The sequence below is a fragment of the Thermobia domestica genome, chromosome 7 (genome assembly GCF_964235325.1).
Source record: "Thermobia domestica chromosome 7, izTheDome1.hap1.1, whole genome shotgun sequence".
NCBI lineage: Eukaryota > Metazoa > Arthropoda > Insecta > Zygentoma > Lepismatidae > Thermobia > Thermobia domestica.
The window spans coordinates 285,517,475-285,538,740 of record NC_137460.1 but is presented as its reverse complement, the minus strand read 5'-3'; the positions used below and the strand labels follow the sequence as shown (position 1 = coordinate 285,538,740).

At 30.1% G+C, this 21,266-nt stretch overlaps 2 protein-coding genes across 2 annotated transcripts; both read right to left on the bottom strand.

The window, feature by feature from the left end:
* Window positions 1–340: 340 nt before the first annotated feature.
* LOC145689773 (zinc finger MYM-type protein 1-like) lies at window positions 341–883 on the bottom strand. The gene has a single exon (XM_081763977.1). It carries the CDS (start codon window positions 881–883, stop codon window positions 341–343), a length of 543 nt encoding a protein of 180 aa, XP_081620103.1.
* Window positions 884–1,298: 415 nt separating this feature from the next.
* Window positions 1,299–2,396, bottom strand: LOC145689772 (zinc finger MYM-type protein 1-like). The gene has a single exon (XM_081763976.1). It carries the CDS (start codon window positions 2,394–2,396, stop codon window positions 1,299–1,301), a length of 1,098 nt encoding a protein of 365 aa, XP_081620102.1.
* Window positions 2,397–21,266: the final 18,870 nt, after the last annotated feature.

Here is a 21,266-nt window from a genome sequence, read left to right as displayed (position 1 = left end):
CTTAAGCCCAGAATAGTCGAAGCAAATAAATCCATAAACTGGAATGTTACACTTGATCAATGCAGGGGTGTATACGTACTTTAGGGCCAAGCTGTATATTAACAATTAATGAACTAACCTATCTTTTCTGTTTCCTTCCGAACAAGGTAAACAATCACTGTCATTGCACATTTATACGTTATGCATATACGACACTTTTAAACAAGAGATAAATATAATGTAGCATGTGTTGTAAGGCACGGAAATATAAACAGCATGAAAGCATTACGGAAACATTGAAGAAAAAAAATAAGAATATATATAAAGCTAAACAAAATTATTTAATTAAATAAATCGTACCTTATTTGAAAAGGAAGTCCATCCTACGTTGTTTTCGAGCTGCAAATTTTTCTATTACTTGTTGGTCAAAATCTGGAATGCTGTTCACCAAGTCTCTCTCAATAGATAACATTGCCAGGGCAGATAGTCTCTCTTGTGTCATAGTATTCCGTAGAAAAGTCCTTATTCTCTTTAAGGTAGAGAAGCATCTCTCTGCCTCCGATGAAGTCATTGGAATGACGAGCAAAACCTTCAGAAGTTTGGTTATTTCAGAAAAGGTTCTCTCAATGTTATTATGCTGGAAAAATTCTAATAAACTAACTGGTGCAGATATTGATGAAAACTCGGCAGTGTTATATATTATAGAAAGTTCTAAATGAAGCTGCTTTGCGTTGACAAATGGATAGAAGTTGCAAACGTTTTGAACAATTTCTTCTGGAAATTCCTTCCTGTATTCTCCAAACTTTTCATTACAGAATAAAGTGCCCGCCACAAGATGGCCAGTAAAACTAAATCTTTGTTTAACGTTACTAATAATCCCATCACACACTTCCTTCGCTTCCATGTTTAGTTGTGTGTTATCAGTTTTTCTTCTTTTCGATGTCTCCGACGAAACTAAAGGCTCAATATCTATTTCTTCGTTTCTTATTTTTTCAACACTTTCTACAAAAACTGACACATACTTTTGAGCACTTACCACATCAATGTCCTTTCTTTGGAACTGTCCATACAAGATGTCAACATGAGGCAAAATTTTGTGGAACAGAGTTAGGCAAAACACAAAGCTGTGTCTAGTAAGCGTGTCAATGTGCGCTCTTGCCTTCTCGATTGTGCTCGAATTTTTAATATGTTCATTATTTAGAATATGTTTCAAAGATTGAATTATTTCTTTTCTGTACAGATAAATTGTATTAACGCCGCGTGATTGGAAATTCCATCTCGTAGGAACAGACCGGGGAAGTCTTTTCTTTACGATATCATCAAGTAATTTTGTACGCTGTGGACTTGTTGAGAAGAAGAAACAAACTCCCTGCAAAGTGTAAAAAAAATACTCTAACATTTCTTACCACTGAAGCAGCATTGAGCACAATTAGATTCAGCTGGTGGGCATAACAATGAACGTACTCGGCGTTTGGAAACTGTTGTTTAATAAGTGCTTGTACTCCTCCATACGTTCCGGACATTACTGACGCGCCATCGTACGTCTGGGCGATTAATTTCTGTGGGGTCTCCTCTAACCTATGTTTTTCAAGTTCTTTTAACAGGCATGACGCCAAAGTTTTTGCAACGTGTTTAGGAGGTTCGAAGAAAGTCCAAAATCTTTCAATTGGTTTTCCATTCACTAAATGTCGATAAATGACGGCCATTTGAAAAGTATTAGCCACATCACTAGTTTGGTCTGCAATCATAGCTAAAAATTCTGATTCTTTTACTTCTTGTGAGATTTTGTTCTGGCAAACTTCTAACATTATATTTAAAAGTTCATTTTGAATCGTTTTAGATGTTCCCTTAAAGACAGTAGCTTTCTCCAAATGAGTTTTCATGGCTGTGTCAAGTTCTGCACTGAAATCAATGAGGCCACGGAAAACACCTGGGTTTGAAGATCCTTCTGTCTCGTCATGACCCCGCAACGCTAATTCAAATGCACCACAAAAACGTACACAATTAATTATAATATTTAGAATATAAAGATTATGTCTCACTCTTTCGTTATGCAAAGCTATATTTCGCCTATACTCACTGTCTAACTGGTGAGCTATATTGGCAGTACCAATTAAAGCTAACTGTAATACATTTTTCATATGGATATTTGTAGCTTTGTGTCCCTTAATTCGTTCACTCAAATGATTAATATCTTTTATGCCTATTTCAGTCCAAGCACGTTCACCCCCAAAAAGTAAACAAGGAAAACAAAATAAAGCATTTTTTCCCTCACAACCACAAAGCCAGTCTGTGTTGTTATAATACTCGATTTTAAAAGAGCGCTGAAACTGTCTCTTACCTGTTTTGACTGTTTGATTGATTGTTAAAATTGGTGTTGGATGCCCTAACCTTTTTATTTCAACCTTCTCCTCCATCAGCCTACGAGAAAACGGGTCCTGAGAAGACTGCAAACTGAATTCATTTTGAGTTTTCTGTTACTAGCGTTATATTTTAATATTAAAAATATCACTCACAGGCTAAGAACAAAAACACCATCACATTCTTCAAACACACACTTACAATAAAACAGCACAATAGGATTTTCAATTGTAACAATATTATGAGCAAACCCTCGGACACACTCTACATATCACTCCCTCTATTCTATTATTATTATTATTATTATTATTATTATTATTATTATTATTATTATTATTATTATTATTATTATTATTGTTGTTGTTGTTCTTTGGTTTGTTCTTCCAAACTGCCTCGACCCACGCCTTCATCGCTGGTGAGTGAAGGAATTCATAACTATTGCAGAAGCTGAGTGGCAGTTGCCAAGGTCTCCGCAACTGGATGGAGACCGTACAACAGGATAGGAGCGATGCAAGAATAAGTATGCTTTCCAATGTTAAGAAATAGGAACTCTGCCGTATGCTCAATGCTAATGGATCCAGTGGCAACGCTATTTGCCACTGGATGTGTGTTTCTCTCTCTTTCTTTCAGTTTTTTGACATGATTTTTTAAGAGATGCATCAATACTGTGTTGTGCTAAAAAGCAAGGGATTATTTTTACGAAAACATTATTTTAAAATTAAAAAAAAATCTTTGGAGGTAAAAATCATATACAGTTGCACAACCGTGCAACATATAGTACCAGCTGCCACTGCCGAATTTGTTCAGTCGTTTAGCTTTCATACTGTTTCGTTTAATTTAGTGTTATTTGTTTGTCTTTAAAAGCAGTGGTCGAACGGAGAAGGTATGCGATGGTATGCCATATCGCCTCTGGTTTTTCATTAATGAGGACATACCGTCTCTGGTTTTTCAGTTATCAAGTGACAAATTTTCTGATTTACTAACAGCGTTTAATAACGGGTTAAGTTCGTGATCCATGGATCTACTACATATTAATTTAATTGAAGGTCAGAAATATTTTTCGAGATCATCTAGTATTAGTATTTTCAACATGGTAGAGAGTTAGTATTTTTATCTAATGCCTACTTTTTTTTAACTATCTTGAGTTACCCTTAGTGTTTTGCAACAAACATCCTGATTGAATTATGGAACATTTTTGTATCACTCTTAAAAGATTGGTCAGAATTTAAAGAATTTATTGACGAAAACTTTCAGTTTTATTTGCTGATCTGAAATATCATCTACCAATTAAATGGATAACTAGGTTGGGTGGTCCGGATCAGCCACATTTGAAATAGAATTAATTAAGAAACTGAAACTACAGTGCATCGCATTTTATCCACTAAATTCTTTTATAATTGCTGAAGCTTGTGTTTATTACATGGAACGTTCAGAGCACAAAGCATCAAGCCATAGAGTTCCTAGAAAATAGGGATATAATTTGTACTGTAAGCTTCAATACTTAGAAATTTTAAGTTTATTCGTTTCGCTTTATGAAATGAATATTTTTACAGTTTTCTTCCCTTTATGTTGGGATAGTTTACGTTGATTTGGAACTTTCAAACTTCATCCTACTTTCCACTGAAAAGTATTTGCAATTCAACAGGGATATGTGTGATAATTAGATTGAATAATTTGGTCCGTGACAACCACTTTACCATTTTTTTAACGTAAATTTCACATCCACCGGTATTGTAACAAAGGATGTTTGAACGACTGACCGCAGAAATTCAAACTCCGTCAAATGATAATTTCATAGCCATGTTTTATTAAAGCATAAACTCTTTAGTCAGTGGAGAGAATTGCTTGAATCTTAGGTCAGAGTTGATGACGTTGGATTTTGGTGGGTAGTCGATTGGATAGTCAAGGTGGCGGACAGTGTGTTGGACAGTATAAATGGGTCCCATATGTGAGGTAATTTTACAGTTAATACTAAATATAGTAAATGAAAAAGAGTATTTTCTCCAGTCATAATATGGAATATCTAAATTTCTTGACTTTTCACGAGTCTTGGAATGGCATATATAATACGTCTGACACTGAATGTAAGTTTAAATACTTCTTTGAAACTTTCTTACATTACTTCAATATGGCGTTTCCAAAAGTTACTCGTAAAATCCGGACGTCTTCCACTAAATCGTGGTTAACTAAAGGCATTAAAATTTCTAAAAGTAACCTATTTAGATATAATAGATTACTCAAAATACATACATCACTTCCTCACAAGTTTCGAAATTATATTTTTAAGTACAGGAAAATATACAGAAGAGTAATTAAAACAGCTCAGTTACTATCAAATAGCTCCACAATACTTAATTCTACTAATAAAGCTAAAACTATGTGGAAAATATTAAATGGTGGAACAAACAACAAAAAGAGCGACTTTGAGTATGTTAAAGTTGGGGACGAAATTATTAAAGAACCTAAGCGGATTGCAGATGTCTTCCATGATTATTTTCTAGATAGTGTACCATTACCTGACCCCATACAAGTGACTTATGACGACTCGATGAAATTTCCAATGCATTCACATACGAGTTTTTTAATTCCAGCAACAGTAGAGGAGTTATGGAAAATATTGAGTAGGATGTCTAATTCGGGATCTTCAGGTTTTGATGAAGTTGCAGTGACTGTTATTAAATTTTGTTTTCCTTTCATTGTAAATCATCTCTGTTATTTAGTAAACCTATCTCTTGAGAAAGGATATTTTCCGTCCGTGTTAAAAGCGGCAAAAGTAATTCCTCTCCATAAAAAGGGGAGTATGCATGATGTAAGAAATTATCGCCCAGTCTCCATTCTTTCCACGTTTTCAAAAATTTTTGAATATGTGATAAGTCACGACTGCAATTTTTTGAAGTCATGTAACTTACTATCACCATCACAACAAGGCTTCCAAAATAAGAAAAGTATTGAAACAGCCTTGTTTGATTACATGTCCAATATAGCTCTTGAATTAAAAAACAGTAAATATGTTGTTGGCCTATTCATCGACTTATCCAAAGCTTTTGATACAATTGATCATGCTATTCTTTTATGCAAGTTGTATGCTTATGGTATTAGAGGAGTAGCTCACAACTGGTTTCTCTCTTATTTATCCAGTAGGCAACAAGCGGTACAAATATCAAAATTAGCTGCAGATGGTTTTCAAACAACTTGTTCGTCTTTATCGACTGTAATCAGAGGTGTTCCTCAAGGTTCCATTTTGGGTCCTATTCTCTTCCTGATATATAGAAATGACTTGTTAGAATTTATGCATCCAGCAAAATGTATTCTATATGCTGATGACATCAGTATGATAATATCAGGAAAATCAATAGAAGTTGAGAGGAAATCTGACATTTTTACAGACAAATTAGTAAAATGGTTAACAGCGAATAAGTTAATTATAAATCATGATAAGTCGATTCTCTTACATTTTCATTTTCCAGGAAAACCGCGTATATCACTTAGAATAAAAATATCTTCTAACTTACTCCAATATTCTTGCATAACAAAGCTTTTAGGAGTAATCATAAGTGATGATCTTTCATGGTCTGCTCATATCTCCACTTTAAACAAGAAACTAAGTAGCGTGTGTTTTGCCTTATACAAACTTCAAAGTACTGTATCGAGAGAAGCACTTCTTAGCTTTTACTACGCCAAGTTTAATTCATTAATTAACTTCGCCATAATACACTGGGGATCTGCTGAAAATAGTTTAAGCACTTTCCGATTGCAAAAAAAAAAAAGAAAAAAAAGAAAAAAAGCGATTAGAATAAATTTTGGGTTACCCACAAAATCGACATGTAAAAAGGTTTTCAGAGAAGCAAAAATTTTAACACTCCCCAGCTTATACATCTATAAATCTATTCTTTTTACTGTGAAAAACAAGCATCATTTTATCTTTAACAAAAATGTTCATAGCCATAATACAAGACAAGGTAGTGACATATTTGGGATGCATCAAAAATATGCTCATATAAGCAAAACCGTGTACATGAACTGTGTCAGATTGTATAATAAACTTCCTATGTATTTGTATGACCAATGCTTCCATTCTTGGTAAGACTTTATATAATCCACTCACTGAAAAGTGCTATTATACAATTAAAGAATATTTAAATGACTCATTAACTGAAGAGTTGGTAACAGATACTTACCCGTGAGTACATGCCTGGTGTGGTACAAACAGTTACCTAATTAGATGTAAATTGTCATGTTTTTATACTTAATATATTCTATTATGGGGTTTTGTATTTTAGAAAGATGCATGATGTATACCTCTGGTACTTGACAATATTGTATGTTTTTTCTTTCTTTCTCACAACTGTAATGCTTACATGAGAATTTCTCATGCTTTGTAAGCTAATGAAACAGGCAAATAAATGAAATCAAATGAAATGAAATTGGGTCATGGTGGGTGCTGGGTCATAGGTGATGGTGATCAGAGTGGGTCACGGTTGGTGGGGTCAGTGGGTCACGGTGGGTCGTGGATTACAAAGAGTGGTTGCTCAGTGAGTCGTGGGCCAATGTTTCATTGATCTACGCATCTCTAAGTCTGATTTGTATTTACGTCTTTTGTCACTAACGATGATATCTAACACGAGACTTTAAAGTTAAAGTGAAGTCTGAATCACTATAATGCTTTACGTGCTGGAATCGAACTGGGACCTTGCGTACCAAAACCACATATCTTATTTTATATACCAACGAGGATCTCATTTATCTTTCGTGAAACAGTTGCAGTGATTTTTCTTGATATCCGATTCCAAAAACCTTAAAGGAATTGCAAGATTCTGAGATATTTTTCCACTCATAGACCATGCATTTAATTTAAAAGAGACGAATTTCCTTTTCTATTTTCCTCTTGATTTAATTGTATTTCGAAACTTTAACCTTCATTTCATTTTATATAGAAGTAATTAATACTCAATGACTAGCTTCAAAATGCCTGTCCTTAATTTTTCAGCTATCTTTTTCGCATTATTGATTCATAGAATTTACTTAATTCACATAGCATAAATTCTAAGTTTTTGTGCCTTCCAACCTCTCGCCTTACACTTTTCTAATCTCGTCCCATACCACCTCTTCTTTCTTCTCGAAACCGCAATTCTAGCTACAGTCATCGCCTTTATTCATAGTAGAGGTCTTAATTAAAAGGATAAGATATTTTTTTAATCCCCATCATATTAATATGTTTACTTAAACAACATTCATAATGATTAAGTTAATAATTATATTTATTGAGAATTAGCCTTCGGCTAGCTGGGGCCTTCACCCCCAGACAGGCCCGTATCGATGTCGTGTCTTGGAGCCCGGACTCCCCTACATTTTTGCTGCCCCCCTAAAATTTTCACGGTAGACTTGTAATTGAACTATAATATGGTGATAAACTGTAATAAAGTTGTATCGGCCCCCTAACTTCTACCGCCCCCCAACAATTTTGTGCTGGCTACCGGACTGTCCCCAGATCCCCGCATTTGCTCGGCGTATGGCCTAGTGATGGGTAAATTCCCGGGATGATATTTTTCGGGAAAATTATCGGAAAAATTCGGGAAGATTCCCAAAATTGGAATGTTCTGGGAATTTATTACTACATTATAATTTCAAAGTTGAATTCGTTTTTATATAACAGTATATTATTAGTGTTGTCCCCAGAGGAGCCTTTGAAATGTATATTCTGAACGATGTTATGCTATTTTATTAATATTTTATTACATTTATATAGTACTCATATATGGATATTTATTTACAATATGTTCTATGAAGGTAATTTTGTTTCAAAAATGGTATAGTAAGTTCACATACTTTTAACCCACTAAAAGGTTTAAATTTATATGTAAGTGGATTTTCTATACTTGACTCTATTAATGATATTATAAACATATTAAATTTTTAACTGTTATAAACAAATTAGGTTGGGTAACTGCCAGAAGACACATGTCCCACCATTTTGTCAACATTTACGTTTAGCTTTGGGGCTCTAGATTTTGCACCGACTTTTTTGCGATATTCTTTTCCGATGCGGTTGTGTGGTTTCATACGTTAAATTACGTCACCAACATTAAATTCAGACAGCGAGCGTAAGAAAGTGAAGGCGGGTTAGAGCCCCACAGGGCACATTACCAACAATTCACGTTCTTTTCTCACATAAATGGTTTGTACAAATTCCATACTGCCCTAAAAATAATTGTGTTCGATATTTTCTTCACTACTTGAACACCATTCTCGACTCATTTCTTCCGTAAATCATCCTACTTTTTGCTAGTTTCCTCCTCCCCAATACTAAACAGTAGGGGTGGGGTGGGGATTCTGCGCCACTTCATCATTTCCAATAACATCTAGCACACCATCAATAATAATAGCGCACCCCTAATAACAATAGCGCATCCCCCTACCTCCAAATAACTTCTAAACTACCCCTAATAATTTCTACCGCACTCCCTACTTCCCAAATAGACTCTATCACATCTCAAATAACTTCTATCTTACTCATAATAACTTCTAATGCATTCTATCACTAAATCTAGTTACAAAAGCAAAAAAATCACTAAATCTAGTTATAAAAATCACTAAATTTAGTAAAATAAAATTATAAAACACTTTTATGATTTTACCATAAAAGTTAACTAAATTCTTCATAATTACATAATACTTACAAATTAGTATATTAATAGTTACAAGTTCGGATACTGATAATGGAATCTTCTGCTAACCGTTCTCTATAGGAAACAATGACTTCTTAAACTCTGTCCACTGATCATAATTCAAACTGAATAGACAGCCGTTAATATCAAAAACAACTTGAACTTCGGTTTGCACATTTTTCACAATTACATTGAAGTTATTAGTAAGTATAAATTTCTTTTGAGGATCCATTCTATTCACTCCATTTTTTACTTCTGACAACATATTTTTGATCATTTTTATTATTTTTTGGATTCACATACAGAACTCAACAGTTGGATAGTTATCTTTTAAACCAGTGTATTTGACTTTTATTCCATCTTTAACGATCTCATCAATCATTTTATCTGTTAAGTGTTTTGTAAATCTAGGTGGAAGAAATACCTTAAACTCTTCACATTCAACTAAAATGCTCTTTCCAAACTTAGTTTTAATCTTTTCCATTTTCACAATCTTATATTCTGTATTTAATTCTAATTCTCTTAATCCAATAACCTGTTTTTGTTCAAGACTTCCAAGTTTATTTAAAAGTTCAATATGACTCGCCATCGTATTTATTATATTAAAACTTTTTAAAAATCAGTTTCTAATAGCCTCGAATTTCGTTAAGTATGTCATTGATTCTGTTAACAATATCTCTTACATTTTCATCTGTTAATTCGCCATTCATGAGCTTAATTACATTAAGCTCATCTTTAAACATCCCAATTCGATTCACCATATTTTTATAATATTCTTTCTTTGAAGCTATATTAAACCGTGTAGATAAACCAGTTATAACAGCAGAAGCCGAAGCAAATGCAGTTATAATAATTGAATATACTGTAACAGGAATAAATACATTGATGAACCCTGTAGAAGCTGATAATAGAATTGATAACGTAATAAGAGTAATATGAACACATTTTATTCTCTTGAACTTCCTTTTGTTTTTCATTAATAACTTCTCAAGATTTAATATAGTATCTTCAATTAACACAATTAAATTCTCACGTGGAATGTTATCTGGAATAGTCATTTTATTAAATAAGTTTTTATGATAATATCATAAAAACACTTACAAACTAAACAAATCTAATAAACATATAATTGATTTATATCTTCTCAATTATTTGTTCTTTCTCAACATCATACTCTAAATTTTTCTTACCAATCATAACAACATAGCAAATTGTTTTATCTGGTACATCACTTTCAAAATTAACAGTCAGTTTCAAATTAGTTCTATCACTTACAGTTACTGATTTATGCTTGCTTGTGTTAATTACGAACATCGGCCTATTTTCTAAAAATTCCTTAGGATAATAAAACATCTCAGTATTTCCAATTGTAGCTCGCTTATATACCGTATACATTTCATAAACTTTCAAATACTTATGTTTTGCAAAATCTAAGTTTAAAGATTCTAATGGGAAAGATTCATTTCTAGAATTACGAAAATGGATATTCTGAACTTTACAATGATCAAAATAGCTTGAATCTCTTTCTTGATTATCATTTCTATCAGTTTGGAAAAAGGCAATCACAAAATTAGGCATATCAAATTCACTTGAGTTAAATTGTGTGGTTAAATCGAATTCTAAATATTTCCCACTAAGTGATTTCTGCAAACATTGATACGTATTGAATGAAATAGGAATCTTACCTTCTTTTAACATATTAGGTCTTAACAAGGTGGCATAGTTAGGTTCATAGTTAACAATAGGCATTCTTAACTCCATATTTGTAATCTTAATTTTACCTGGATGTGGTTGATCATTCTCATATGTTCCATCCTGCTTTTTTGTTTTCCAAATAGCAAATGCATTATCATCAGAACCACTTCTTTTAAATGTATATTTCAAACCTCCTTTCCACATAATATCTTTAAAATCTGAACAAAATCCTGGTAAAAGTCTTAGCAAAAACACTATTTCTTCATCTGTTCTTGCCCACGTAATTCCTTCCCATCCACATTCATCATAGTGATTTGCCTCTGGTTTTGAAATCGTACATGTGTTTACAGCTGTTGAAGTTAAACCAGGATAATCTATAATATCTAATATCTGACCATGCTTACTAATTTGAATTTGAGAAAACAAACGTGGGAAGAAATTATTAATAAGTCTAATATTTTGACCAGTAGTATATTCTCCATCACCATCTCTACCTCTAATTTCAAAAGTTACATACATATCAGCATAATAAGGATGTATGAATCCATCACCCACGTCAATATCAAATTCAATAGACCTGTTTGGCTTATTTAAATTCTCAACTGTTTTTTGATTAGGTTTAAAGGATTGTAATTCATATGATTGTATCTTATCCATTTTTATTATAAAAAATATTTATAATCGTTTTATGAATTAAGCCCATAAAATAAACCCATAAAAACTTAAATATAACTTCTCCAAATATCCTTATTCCTATTCACCTGACTAATAATTTCTGAAAAACTATACCCATCTGTAAACATTTTTAACACTGTAATGCATAAATGACCACAAATTACCTCGTTAAAATGTTGTATACGGCTGCTATTGTACTTTATATTATGACCAAGATATTTTACGAGTGTTTTTGGTGGATTACCTCCAAATGAATCAAACACACACTTTCTATTTCCTTTTTTCCAATAACAAATCCAATGCGTTCCTATATTTTTAGACGTATCAAAATTAACAATACCACACTCATTCTTCCTTCGTTGTTTAGGCAATTCATCACTCATAAATACACCTCTAAAGTTTGTTATCTTAAGTTTTTTAACAAGTTGTATTAGATCTAAATTACTTAAAGGTTTAATTTCTTCTTTTTCTTTACTGTTTTGGAGTTTACGTTTTTTGAAAGCTTACCACCTTGTTTTTCTTCCATTGCTAAGTTATGTCGCTTTTGTTCTTCTAATTCCATTTTATTCTTTTTTGCATCATCTACAGTCTTAGCAATAGCAGCCGCACCTCCAGCAACAGAACCTAGAGCACCTATTAAAGCTAAAATCGTTGGAATAGTAAATATAAAACCACCATAATGAATTTTATTATCATTTGCCTTCATTTCTTTGTTTATTTTCTTAAGTTGTGGTATAGAAAGAGATAGAGACATACATTGTCCTTTACTTAGTTTTGCCTAATTTTGTTTGAGTTGTTTGTTAGTTAAAATGTGATCTATATTTAATTGTTTAAGTTCCTGATTAGGAATCGTAAATGTAAAACCTTTTAACTGCATATTTATTATATAAATTAAACGCTTTTTATGAAAAAATTACATAAAAAGTACATATATAAACCTAAATCTAAAAAATACTTATAAACCTAATCTTACTTTCATTACTTATAAACCTAAACCAAATCTTACTTTTGTATTCATCATTAAAGCAGTTCCAAGAGCAGGTAGTTTTTCAGTTATTAAATTAGCATGTTTATCAAAAACTCTTTCCCAAGCTTTATTTTCTAATTTCTTATCTGCAATATGTCTTGATTCTGTATCTTTATTATCCCTATAGTATATATCATGTTCTTTACAAGCCTAATCTAATTTGTTAATACCTTCATCACCTCTTTCTAATCTTTCTTCTAACTTAGTCCCAGGCCCGCAAAATCTAAATCCTGGAATATGCAACTCAAATGGAAGTTTATTAATCAAATCATTTACTAATCCTTTTCCATACTTTTTACTATTCCAAAATTTTGGTGGCAGCGTATTCAATATCTTTATCAAATAACCTATACCTTATGGATCATTAGGTATAAATTGTGCAAGTTTATAATTAATCATATCCATAATACCTACTTTCTCATTATAAAAGTTATCATTTCTAGATTTTTCTTCCCCATCAATAACAATCAAGCGCTCAATCAGTTTTCTCACATCATCCATCCATATGTATTCTTTTGATAATTCGTTATATACCTTTATTCCTTCTCCAGATTTTGGTGTGTTTTTGAAGGTGTTGTTTGTTTTAAATATTCATCCCAAATAGGTTTGATAATCTCTTTATATTTTCTACCTTTACTAGATTTTTGTTTTCTTGTACTTGGATCATTATTATGAAATGCAACACTAGAATCAATTACTATTTGTTTATATTTTTCTAGATCATCACCATTATAATTTGTTGGATTATGTTTTGTCAATAATTCCCATAAACCTTCTGTTCCTGTATAATGTCGATTATTAATAACTAAATCATCACCATGAATTTTAACTTCCGCATTTCCTATCATATGTATAATTTTCCCATCTTCATCATATGGCTGTATTCCAAAACTTTTATCATCTCTAGTTGCATAATATCTTGAGGCAATATTACCAAAATGAGTTGTTGCTAAAGATTCTATTCCTTCTACTTTATATTTAATTTGTTTTTTCATGTGTTTTATTTCTTCTGTTATAGGCGTATCACTTTCATTTATAGAACTATCATACATAGGCGGTGTTTCTAATAAGCTTGAATCCACTCTAGCACTTTTATGTACAACTGGAACTAACTCTTGAATTAGATTTTTATTTTCTTCTGCTACTTTTGATATATCTTGCCCTAAATCTTTAATTGCATCAATAACAGGCTGATCTTGTTCTTTAAATTTTTCATACTTACTTCGATTACTTTGTTTAATTTCCTTAAATCTTTTAATAAGTTCTTCTTTTAACTTAATATACTTCTTAGCTTTATTAACATCCATTTATTATATAAAGAAAAAAAATAAAAACATAACATAACATAACATAACATAATATATACGTTCACCTGCATTCATATACGTTTAGTTTACACTTTTAGAAATTCTTTAATTTTATTTCTATATTTACCATTATTCACCTTTCTAGTCATATCTATTGTTAAGAAACCATGTTCTTCACTCCAACACTTGCTACAAAATGATTGTAATTTTTCAAACGACATATCAGATGCAACAAATTCATCATATATATGTTTTAAATTTACATTGTCCTGTCTAAATATACAAAGAAAGTTTAAGTTGTCCCTAATTAATTGTTTTGGCACTTTAGAATATGTTTGTCCAAGATAGAAACAGTTCAAACCCTTATGACGACCTCGAGTAAAATATTCTCTAACGTGGTTTTGTTCTTCTAATATGAAATCATCAAATACTACCACAGAATAGTCCTCACATTCATCTAATGGAATAATCTCTTCATTGTTTCCTTTTATTATTGCTATTGTGTCTTTAATATTACGTTCTATATCTCGAAAAAGTTGTATTAAGTGTTGGTATTTAGGTTGATTTAAACTTTTAGAATATATATAAACATTTGCATATTTTAACCATTTAGGTGCCAACAAAAAAATATCAATCATTAACGTTGTTTTACCACATCCACTAGGTCCAACTATTAAACATCTTATATCATCAGGTAACTACTCTCCATTCCTCTTACTCTTCGCCGTTTCTTCTGTTAACCTTACTTTAATATCCCAATTATTCATTTTAATTATTTATTATATAATAAATGAAAGTATTTAATTTAAATGGTTATTCATCTGTATTAAACATGTCTTTGCACTACCCATTTGAAAACGATTTAGAAGTAGCTGTTGCAGGATTTTATACAACATACTTAACACCAAACATTACAGAAAAGAACAATAAATTAACGTTTTGCACTGAAGAACCTGAAGTTACAAGACAAGCCATAGTTCAACCTGGTCAATATAGTTTAAAAGAATTAGAAGAATATATTAAATCAAACCTTCCATTCTACACTGATGAATTCAAAGATACTTTTGAAATTACAGAAGACAGGAAAAGAAATAGCGTTAAAATATTTAGTGAGGTTTGTGATATAACCTTAGATACCATTAACACCGTATTAGGTTTTAGTGATAAAAACTTGGCTAATAACATAGAACATATTGGAGATAAACCACCAAGGTTTCATCCATTTGATACTATAAATATTCATTGTGATTTAGCAGAAGGTATGATTTTAAAATACAATGGTACAACACACAACGAAACAGACTTAATTGCAACATTTAGAACAAATTCAGAGTTTAGAGAACCAATTATATATGAACCTAATGAAAAGATATTTTTCCCAATACATCACAATAAATTTAATAATTTGAAAGTTTCAATTAAAGATGAAAATGGTGATTTGATTGATTTTGGTGGAGCTCGTATAACTGTTTTACTTGCTGTTAAATAATTTGAATTGTTATATAATAAATATGGATATATTTGGTAATACTAAAACGAGGACTACAAACCTCAATCTTGTAAGTGAAGTTTTTACATCAAATATAACATGGGTTGATTTCAAAAACAAAAGACTTGTTAATATAAGTGATGCAATTGACAAACAAGATGTAGTAACTTTACAACAGCTAGATTCAATAAATAGTAATGTTAATAGTCAATTGGAAGGTGATAGAAACAAATTTGAAGATGTATTAAAAACATTACAAAACACATATATAAAGAAAGATGATTTTCAAAAGATTAGAATGGATACTACTAAATTGATTATGCAGAAAGAAACTATACCCCTAATATGTCGATTGAGAGTTAAAAATGCTAAGGAACCAATCTTTAGAATATTTAATCTCTCTAATGGTTACAAATTTCTATATAATGGGAAAATAATGCACATGGAATTAAGTTTGGATAAATACTTTCTAGAGATATATTTAGGTGATACTTTGATTGAAAATTTACCTGTAAACATTAAAAAGGGTGATATAATTATGTTTCAAGCAAATAAGAATTCAGCTATGGAAGAAGGGCAACCATTGCAACTTATTATGTATATAGAAAGAGAACTTTCATAAAACCATTTGCTATATTCAATCTATATAACAACATTCTAATTCAATCCATATATATATAACATTTTAATTCAATCTATATAACAACATTCTAAATTGAATTATACTGATGAATTATAAATTGTTATATAGATTGAATTATTGTTTGAATTATAGACTAAGTTATAGAATGTTATATTGATTAAATTATATAGATGAACAGTGTTTGAATTGTAGAAGTTATTATATAGATTGATTATAGATTGAATTATAGATTGAAGTTCATGGTCAATTATAGTATTAATCAAGAAATACCAACAACAGCATTAATTATAGTATTAAACATCAAATATCGACACCCGTTAATTATAGTATTAATCATCAAATATCGACAACAGCATCAAACAAACATATGCTTGAATTATAGTTTGAATTAGGCCGATCTTTAGAATTATGTTGTTAGTTGATATAGTGTTTGAATTATAGATTGAGGTTAATAATTTTCCATATAATAAATAGTATGATGTATTGTGTTAAGTGTAAAAAATCAACAGATACAAAAATAGATAACATAAGAATAGAACAAACAAAGAATGGAAGATATATTAAGAAAGGTATATGTGTTGTATGTGATGTTAATAAATCTCAATTCATTAAAAAACCCGATTGACTATATGAAGGTGATGGTATTAGAGAAGACATTATAGAAGAAATTCATAAACCATCTAGAAAGAATTATGCTAGGTTAAGTGTTATTGTTAAAGGTATAGATGATTTATGGCAAGCTGATCTTGTGGAAATGGATAGTGGTGTGTTAAAAGGTCTTTCAAAATTAAAGGTTATAAGTATTTACTAATAATTATAGATGTGTTTTCAAAATATGCGTTTACTGTTCCTGTTAAAGATAAGAGTGGTAAGAATGTTACAGAAGCATTTGAATCAGTGTTAAAAATTAGAAAACCTAATAATTTACAAACTGATCAAGGTAAAGAGTTTTATAATAAAGAATTTGAAGATTTGATGGGAAAAAACAATATCAATCATTACTCAACATATAGTGGTAAAAAACCTTCTGTTGTTGAAAGATTTAACAAAACACTTAAACAAAATATGTGGAAAAAATTTACTGTTCAAGGTAATTATAAGTGGTTAAAAATATTGCAAGGTTTGGTTGATGAATATAATAACAAAGTACATAGAACAATTGGTGTGAAACCTGTAGAAGTGAATAAGAAAACTGAGCATGCGATATTGAAAAAAGTGTATAAGAAAGAATATAAGTCTGTTAAGTTAAAGTATAAGATTGGTGATTATGTTCGTAGAAGTAAAATTAAAGGTTTGTTTGAAAAAGGTTATACACCAAATTGGTCAGCAGAAGTGTTTGTTATTAATGAGGTTATACCATCTAATCCACCAACATATAAAATTAAAGATTTAAACAATGAAGAAGTTAAAGGAAGATTTTATGAACCAGAATTATTGAAAACTAAATATAAGGATGAGTATTTGGTTGAAAAAATATTGAGAAAGAAAGGTAATAAAGTGTTTGTTAAATGGTTAGGGTTTGATAATTCACATAATAGTTGGATAGATAAAGAAAATGTTGTAGTGTAATTTAATGTGTTTAACTTTTATGAATATTTTCATACAAGGTAATAAAGTGTTTGTTAAATAATTAGGGTTTATTAAATGGTTAGGGTTTAATAATTTACATAATAATTAAATAATTAGGGTTTATTAAATGGTTAGGGTTTAATAATTTACATAATAATTAAATAAATAATTTGCATTAATAATTAAATAAATAATTTGCATAATAATTAAATAATTAGAGTTTATTAAATGGTTAGGGTTTAATACTTTGCATAATAAAATATTATAAATGTTGTAGTGTAATTTAATGTGTTTAACTTTTATAAATATTTTCATAAAAAGTAATAAAGTGTTTATTAAATGGTTAGGGTTTAATATTTGCATAATAATTAAATAAATAATTTGCATAATAATTAAATAATTAGAGTTTATTAAATGGTTAGGGTTTAATAATTTACATAATAATTAAATAAATAAAAATAATATAATATTATAAATGTTGTAATGTAATTTAATTTGTTTAAACATGAAAAATATTATGAAAATGAATTAAAAAATGATAGTGTTTTTTCATATAAGGTGTGTTATTATATGGAAAAACACTGTATCATTTTTTTATGTCGACATTAACAGCTGTATTAGAAAAATAAGTATGTTAATGTTGGTATAAAAATATTATGAAAATGAATTAAAAAATTTAGTGAATATAAAATTACGATACAGTGTTTTTCCATATAAAATGAGTATGAATAATGTTAATTTTACTGGTGAGGAGATGAAGGAGATGTCAATTACAAAACTAAAACAAATATGTAAAGTCAAGAAAATCCGCGGCTATAGTTATTTAAATAAAAGTGAATTAATCAAAAAAATCGAACAATACCAAAATGAACCAGATGAATTGAAAGTTATATACACAATGAAAGTTGATGAACAAAAAAACCATTGTAAAAGGAAGGGGATAAAAGGTTATTCTAAATTAAGAAAGGCTGAACTTATTGACCGTATTATAAAATATGAAGATGAACAAAACAGATCACAAATTAGAAACATATTTCCATTTAAACAAGATGTTTTTGAAGAATCCAAACCACAACGAATACCAATTAAAGTACAAACAAAGAAAACAGCAATACAGAAACGATTACAAACTTTCACAATCGAAAACATAGGAGGATATAAGGATCCGGTGAAGTTTTTAAATATAAGTGGGAAAGTAGTTATTAATAAAATCAAGGAAGAATTAAAGCACCATCCATTAAAAGTCAACCTTGTATTCATTTGTGATTATATTAAAGATAAAGAAGTACAAGAACGCAATTTTAAAACTATGAATGAAAGAATATTACAATCAACTGACTTAGATGAATATATAACCAATGCTAAACAAAAACTATGTAGAGAGATGGAGGAATTTCAAGGAAGAAGTTCAGGTTGGTCATTACATCAAATTAAATATTTAGAAATCAGATTAAATAAATATGTACCATTACGAGCTTCTTCCTATATTGACCTTCCTAAACCAATTAAAGATAAAAAAGCAGTGATTAATGTTCAAAATAAAGATAATAAATGTTTCTTATATTCTATTGCATGTTATTTAAAACCTATAGATCATCAATTACATCCTCAACGGCCTTCAAACTATACAGAAAATGTGGATGAATTACAAGAGAAATATTGTAAGGGTATTGAATTTCCTGTACAATTAAAAGATATAGTAAAGTTTGAAAAAGAAGTAACATATCCATTAACGTGTATACCTATGATGATGAATATAATATATACCCACTTCAAATCACAAAAAATAAGCAGGATAAACACATCAATTTATTATATGTAAGAGATGAAAATAATGATCACTTTTGTTGGATAAAGGATTTATCAAGATTAATAAGAAGTCAAGTAACAAAGCATAAGGAAAAATTATACTTTTGTGATAGGTGTTTAACAAGACATTTTAGAAATGAGATACAATTACAAGAACATGAACTATATTGTAAGGAGCATGAATCTGTTAGAATAGAACTTCCAAAACCATATAACAATCAAATACAATTTCAAAATTATAATAGATCATTGAGGGTACCATTTGCGATATATGCCGATTTTGATTGCTTGTTATGTAAAATGGATGTAGACCATAATTGTTCTAAAACTGTGAAGTATCAAAAGCATTTACCAATGAGTTTCTGTTATTATATTAAATACTCAAATGATGTGTATAAAAGGCCTGTTAGTTATATTGGTTTAGATGCTGCAAAGGTGTTTGTGGAGAATTTAAAACAAGAAGCAATAGAAATAAAGAAAATATATAACAAAACAGTTGAAATGATTGACCTAACTAAAGATGAGGAAAATAGATATAATAATTCCAATAGTTGTCATATATGTGAGAGAAACTTGAATGATTTACCACCAGCAATTGAAAAACAAATAAATATGTTAAATAAGAAAATAAAATTTGCTAAAAATAATGATAGCATGGTTGAAAAATTATCAGAATGGAAACATGAATTAGGTAAATGTTTGAAAAATATAAATATAAATAAAGCAAAAGTAAGAGATCATGATCATTTAACTGGAAAGTTTAGAGGTGCAGCTCACAGTTATTGTAACTTAAGCTATCGAAATCCTAATTTTATTCCAGTACTTAGTCACAATTTAAGTGGTTATGATACTCACCTGTTTGTTAAGGACTTGCTTATGATAAGAATGAAATAAAACTAATTGCAAATAATGAGGAAAAATATACAACATACTCAAAATATGTGAAGGTTGATAAAAAGAATGGAATTAATTTACGATTTCTAGATTCATTTAGGTTTATGTCAAGGGGTTTAGCAGAACTAGCAAATATCCTTACAAAAGAACAATATAGAGAAACGTCAAAGTATTTCACTAATGATTTATTAGATTTAGTAATTAAAAAAGGTGTGTACCCATATGATTATATTGACTCAATTGAAAGATTAGAAGAAACAAAACTACCTTCAAAGAAATGTTCTTTAATAAACTTACTAACACCCACATCAGTGATGAAGATTATGAGCATGCGAAAAATGTTTGGAAGTCATTCAATATTAAAAATCTAGGTGAATATACAGAACTTTATAACAGGACAGATGTATTAATATTAGCCGATGTATTTGAAAATTTTAGAGATGTGTGTTTAAAGGCATATGGTTTAGATCCTGCTTCGTATTTCACTGCTCCTGGTTTATCGTGGGATTCAATGTTAAAGGTGACTAAAATCGAACTAGAAATGTTAACTGACTATGATAAAATATTAATGATTGAAAAAGGTATAAGAGGTGGAATTTCACAATGTAGTAAGAGGTATGTAAAAGCAAATAATAAGTATATGAAAAGTTATAATAAAGATGAACTTTCAAAGTATTTAACTTATCTAGATGTATAATCTTTTGTAGTATAATCTTTTTGAGTAATGAATGAAAAAAACAGCTGGTTTAAAACAGCCAACCCTGCTTTTTTTTAAATCAATATCACTACCGTAAAAGACTGGAGGAGAAACAAAAAGCAACCCCCTAATTGAATTTCATTAAGACTTTAGTTCTTCGCATAAAATCTTTCGTCACTGGTGCCTGATAACCCGTATCACGCTTCACAGTCTCGATATTTGGAAATTCTAACCTTTCAACCTCCGTTACGTTTTGAAGGGGTTCGACTATTATTTGTAGTTGTAATTCGCAAATATGTTCGGGGGGCTTCTAACACCGTTCGCTTGCTCAGGTAGACCTACATTTCGTAAAGTAAATAAACTACTTTTAATTGAAACATTAATATAGTGGAGAGATGTAACTCAAGCTACGTAAAAAAAAAAAAAAAGCCTCCACCGTATCCTTTAAATGGTTTC